Source organism: Anopheles marshallii, chromosome X (genome assembly GCF_943734725.1).
Source record: "Anopheles marshallii chromosome X, idAnoMarsDA_429_01, whole genome shotgun sequence".
NCBI lineage: Eukaryota > Metazoa > Arthropoda > Insecta > Diptera > Culicidae > Anopheles > Anopheles marshallii.
The window spans coordinates 14,882,896-14,888,895 of NC_071325.1; the positions used below are offsets into that span (position 1 = coordinate 14,882,896).

The window sequence follows — 6,000 nt, forward strand, 5'->3', positions numbered from 1 at the left end:
ATAATGTATTATGTCGGCGAAAGCGCGATATCATCACCGATGCTCACACTGCTCTTCGGTTGGGCAGATGTGTGATGATGGGTGGCAACATTTTTAGCAAAATCGTCCCTCGGTGGGTCTATTAAGCTCGTGTAATAGTGTGAAAGAAAAATAAAAATGTAAATTAACGATTTTGGAATCGAAACGAAAGTAGTTACAGTTAAACCAGTTTGGATGTCACAAAGGAGTTGATTCAAAGCATTGATGAAGGTTAACATTATAGTTGGGCTTTATTCATGGATAAAATATCAAAACTCTTATGATGTTAAGGTTAGCCAATGCCAACCAGTATAACTAGCAAAAAAAATCATCAAGATCAATTCAATGAATTGTTTACCTTTTAAAGATAAAGAAATAAGAACAACAGGAGGTCTTGGAATCAGCTTCTGGTCGATCAAAGTCATTTAAGGCACTAGGACTACAATAGAGTGCTACAATAAATAAATCCCCAGCACTTTTAGGTTTATGTTTGCACAATCGTACAGAAATTCTTTGTTGCGTGAAAGATAGTTTAAATTAGACTTAGGTCTCGAACGCAAACGATGCCGAAGCCTTTAGCAGCACAAATTTACATTTTCTAAATATTCCACATACTAAAAAAATTCAAATTCGAGAATGATCATTGAATTTTTAATGATTTCCAATGCTATATCACTGCTGAGAGTTATCAACAAAAACTGTTTTTTTAAATAAGATTTCCCTGATGCTGTTTTGGTCGGGTTGATAAGGCCGAGGGTCATTCTGTTACCAACTCCACTAATATGGATGAGCACTATCGCCGCTGATGTTGTCTTTTCCCCCACCTGAAGAAGTCAGGTTCCTAAAACTTCGTAAAGAAAAACCATAACAAGGGGAAAGATTTAATAAACGGATGCAGATTAGGACAGGATCGAACACTTGTTTAGCATAAATTAAGCATAAAAGAGAGAAACCTTGAGCTTCGGATATAAAACGACATTTCTAATACATTTCGCCTCTCAGTTCGTCGGAAACATCGGATGTGCTGGCTGTGCTGTAGTGCGCAATGAAGGTATAGTGAATTTGGCGAACAATTAGTGCAGATTTAATCGAAGTGTAGTGGACTGTGGAGCCAAGCAAGTGTATAAAACGGCTATTTCAACGTCAGAAATGTTTTGCTTTCTTGTCTCATCCATCAGATTCTGAAAGTGTTACTGGTAGTGCTGCTTGTGGTGAATCTGACCACCGGATTTTTCTTTAAAAAGAAGAAAAAAGTGTACGTCCATCATCCACCGGCAGCACCGGCGCACCCACAATACACCGCACCATATCCGTACACCCACAGCCACAGCCATTACTATCAACCTGTTCCGTACTACTATTATGCACCTGTGCACGCTGCCCCTGCGGCTCCTGCTGTTCCGGTTGCCCCTGTAGCTCATGATGTCCCTGTTGCCTACGATGTACCTGCTGTCCCTGCTGTTCCTGTAGCTCCTGCTGTACCTGTGGTCCCTGCTGTCTCTGCAGTCCCTGCTGTATCTGCTCTACCTGCTGTCTCTCCTCCACCTGCTGTACCAGCTGTACTTGCTGTTCCTGCTGTACCTAGTGTGCCGGCTATCCCTGCTGTCGCTGCTATCCCTGCTGCTCCACCGGTACCAGTACCGAGTACAGATTCATCGCAAGTAACGCATTCGTCTAGCAAACAGGCACTGCCCGTCTTCGAGCCGGCAAGCTTCAACGCTGGTGCTTCGAAAAATGTAGAAATCGTACCATCGCTCGGATTCCAAATGGGTACAAAAACCGATGTTATAGAGATCTATAAATCGGAGGGTAGATACATTGAGTTACCCTCGGAAACCGTTCCAATCGATGATACCGATAGCATTGCACCAATCATCCCCTCGGTTATCCCGAATGTTGATAGCGGAGTACAACTCCCAACACAAACAACTTTAATCGAATTGAATAGTGCCGTACCCGTAGAATCGGACTCCTTACCGATCCTGCTGCCCAACGTGGAAACTGCCGTCCTAGACAGCAATGATAATTCCCCAGCCGTGCGCGTTGGCGTTGAAGCCATAGAGCCGAGAACGATGGATGAAAAAGTTGAGGAACCGCCGCAGTCCGTTCAAATTACTCAGAGCGACAGTTCTGAGCAGTTGATTACGACAGTTATTGAGGATACAAACCCTACCACCGAGGCTGCGACTGCAGGTGTATCAAACGATGAGCCACTATCCGATGTTGTGTTGCTTAATTCCGGAGGATCGGTGCAAGTCAGCCCTTCGACAGAAACCGGTGAGTTAGGTTCAACACCTTTGGATGTACTTCAATTCCCCGAGGTTCAGCAATTACTTAATGAGCTTATAAAAAACGAGCAGTTTGACGAAAAACGGTTTAATATTGGTACCATATCTAACGGTGACCTTGAATCAACGAAGCCGGTAGAAATTGATCCTCAGGTCAGCTATAGTCGAGTAGTGCGCCAATAAACTTAATGTTGCATGGATGAAATTGTATACAAAAATGATGAATGGCGGACGGACTCGCATGCAATTAAACGTGGCAAACATTACAGCAGACAACTACTACAGCAACGTAACGCAGCACCATGTAATGGTTATGATTTAAATACACTAAGAAGCGTCACGTTTCGCAAGTTCTGATACCAGGAAAGAGCATCCACAAAGAGGTAACACTAATCTGCTTCCGTCATATGCCGCTCTAGTGATTTTTTATAGCTGTATCTTTACAACAGCACTATCAAACATTGCCTCATTAGTATTGTATTATTGTCATACACATAAGGTGAACGATGAGTCGGCTAAGTCGATAGTAGAATATCTGCTGGCCTGATTTTTGAAAAAAAGAACAGCTATATGACATACTAAAAACAGATGGCTGATCGCCACGCTGAAGGAGATAAGTAATACCTCTTTCAAAGGACGCTCAGTTGGTGTCATAACTTGCGAAATATGATCATTTTTGAATAGCGAATACGCTCTATACGTGTGGAGCGTCTGGTAACTTATACGAATACTTCTTGTTTTGAAAATAAAACCAAACCAATAAGAGATACATATAAAGTTATGTCCTAGTAAAGTAAGTAAAATACGTCACGTCTTTGCATATTTCTTGACATTTATGCTATCAACATTACGGGGTTTTATCACCATCACTGTATGAACGCTAACAAATACTAATTGATTGGTTTTTCATAACCTATCATTGGCTGGGGCGTCCTGGTGTTACATTTGGTAGCAGCGCCGGTTCTCCCACAACTGAACCGAGACAAAAATCCATCCGGATCGTTCTTCCGTAGGAAGGACTGGCTATCCGGCAACGTGCATAAAGCAGTCTAGTAAATCAGAAATGGCGGAAATGGCCTAGCAGTAGGTTGTTACCTACCTACTATCGAGAAGTGACCAATAAGTAGAAGAATTTGTTTTAGGTTACAAAAATCCATTTTTGGACGAAGCTTCCGTTGAGATTTGCCATGTAGGGCGTGCAATTGGGCGGCCGGGTGGCATGATGGTAGCGGTGCCGGTCTTCACACGAACGGACCGGACTAAAAAACCCATCCGGACCAATCCCCCGTACGTAAGACTGACTGTCCATCTGTGGGTAAATGGAATCTCACAGAAAGCCATAAATGGCAAGCCTAGACCTCTTGAGATTGTTCTGCCGATAAAGAAGAAGAAGAAGGATGTTCAATAAGTTCACACACAAATTCACTATACAATGACAAAAAAAGATAATATTTTATATTTCTATTGCTGTTGGAAGCTATGTTTATACAAAACGTTTACAACATATGTTTAGAAAAAAAACCGTATTTCGTATTACATTACGAGCTTCACATGGTTCCCGTACCAGAACCAAGCGGCACACACGGCTTGCATGGGAACTTTGGAAAGGAATGTGGAATTAAATTAAATTAATTGTGCTGATCCCTCCGAAAGAACAAAAATTGACAGAAAGAAAAAACCATGTACGTTTTAATGCAAATATGTGTAGTTAAAACTGACCAAAATATCATAACAAATTATAGGCGTGGCGCAAAAGTAACGCTTAATTGAAAATACAAATTTGTATTCGAACTTATTGAACACCCTGTAGGCAGAACATTACGTTCAACTCAGAAGGATTTTCATGAATGTTTAAAATTGTTAACGATAATTTCAACCGAACCCCGGACATAGAAAGTATGGATGGAAGAAGCGGAATCGAATATAATAATGAATATTTTTAACAGCAACTGACTAAAGCACAGTCACGTCTAATCACTTTGGGAATGAGTAGTGCCAGGGTTCGTCTTTAACTATTCAAAATAAATGTTGGCATCTCTTTCAACGTTTTCGTCCGTAAATATTAAATACCTAAAGGTCACATCTTAGGTACCGTGGAAAGGATAACCGAATGATGCCGGAAGACGCGGACAGAGTACGGTTACGTCACCGTCGCGCTGGAAACGGTCTTTGCTGTAAGCTATTGTTTATCGATATGGGGTGTTGAAAAGCTGAACCGGCCAACTGGTTTTGCTTCTTCCTTCGTTTACCAGCCGATTCGTGCTGTTTTATTTACCCATCTATAAGTCAACTAATCAATCAACTTAGACACGGTCACAGCAAAATCGGCAGGTTCACACTTAACACACTTGAGGAAAAAGATTGCCTTCAAACGTGTACAGATTAAAGCACTGCAATCTAATGGACGATGGGCGATATTATCAAATGACATTGAATTACAAGCAATGTAAGCAATGCCGGGGTGTGTGCGGCACATACCGCACAGTAGAAATTGTTTACTGATGTATAAGGGCGTCGTAGCGTCTGCTAAAACGCCCACTCTTCAAGCGCAGCGTCACCGCAGGTGTACCACCCGAGGTCGCTTCACCGAAAGTGAAAGTGAATTCTCCTGCAATAGCAATACCGCCGCATTGTCATGACGCGATGTGCAAGATCATGGTCCAACGTTATATTTGCAGGATGTTTTAACCTTGAAGCGCGTCGAACGAAGCTGTAAAGAGAATATAGAGAAGAAATCATTATTATGCAACTGGTAAATATTATATTGCAGGTAGTGTAGGACACACCGGAAACAGTGTTGAAAGAGATAAAATGTATTTAATGAACACCGTAGCACCACTATGAAGCTGTATTTAATGACTTATTTAGCCTATTGTTGCAATCCTTAATACTTGGGTATGAGGATGGGAAAATAATTCCCATGCAACTATGCGATTATTTTACGCACGGCTGCTACTGCCCAGCAGGATATTGCCGATCTCATCGACCTATCGTATCCGAAAAGGTTACCAAAAGAGAGAGAAAGAGAGAAACTCCTAGCCGAAGATACCTGAACAATGTTAGGGAACTTGCGTAACTTCCTGCAGAGGAGGATTGGTATGACGGATCTACAGTTCATACGGATCTCCAGACGCGCGACTTGCCGCCGTTGAGCTAGTGCGTACGATGAAGCCACATACCTCCAGCCATCTAGTCGATGATAAAACAACGCAGCTTATCCCCCCAAAACATATTCATATCCACCCGTTCACCCCCTCCCGATATTCAGCTATCCTAGAAACCATCCAATTTTTTATGTCATCAGCAATGGTTCGATCTTGTTCCCAGTTTTCACCTTTCGAATTCGTCTCTAAAATTTCACGACCCATATATGTTTCGTCGGGTACGCCCATTGCGTAATTTCATCCCAACCGGCCCTGAGACTGAGTGTGTCCGAAATATGCTGAAACATTTTTATTTCCTCGCCCCAATCGCCATTCATCGGTGTCAGGAATTCGAAGCACGATGTTCGTAAACTATTATTTCAAATATATTAAACGGTTCTTAAGTTTGTTGTTTTTGAGATTCAACTGATGGTTGAATATACTTCCTGTTTAGAAGTCTGAACTATTCTTCACCACGAGTGAATAACTCTGAATCACTACTGTGAAGATTCATGGAATAGGTTTGTATAAGTTTACACCTTCGAACTAAT

The 6,000-nt window shown here is 41.9% G+C and overlaps 1 protein-coding gene across 1 annotated transcript; it reads left to right on the plus strand.

The window, feature by feature from the left end:
- Positions 1-1,063: 1,063 nt before the first annotated feature.
- LOC128710501 (uncharacterized) lies at positions 1,064-2,489 on the plus strand. The gene is made up of 3 exons (XM_053805560.1): positions 1,064-1,069; positions 1,197-1,398; positions 1,633-2,489. The coding sequence occupies exons 1-3, from the start codon at positions 1,064-1,066 to the stop codon at positions 2,487-2,489; spliced, it is 1,065 nt and encodes a 354-aa protein (XP_053661535.1).
- The last annotated feature ends 3,511 nt before the right edge of the window (positions 2,490-6,000 follow it).

Coding starts and splice junctions, on each gene's coding strand:
- LOC128710501 (XM_053805560.1), top strand. Junction 1,399..1,632: donor TTATGCACCTGTGCACGCTG/CCCCTGCGGCTC, acceptor CTGTCGCTGCTA/TCCCTGCTGCTCCACCGGTA.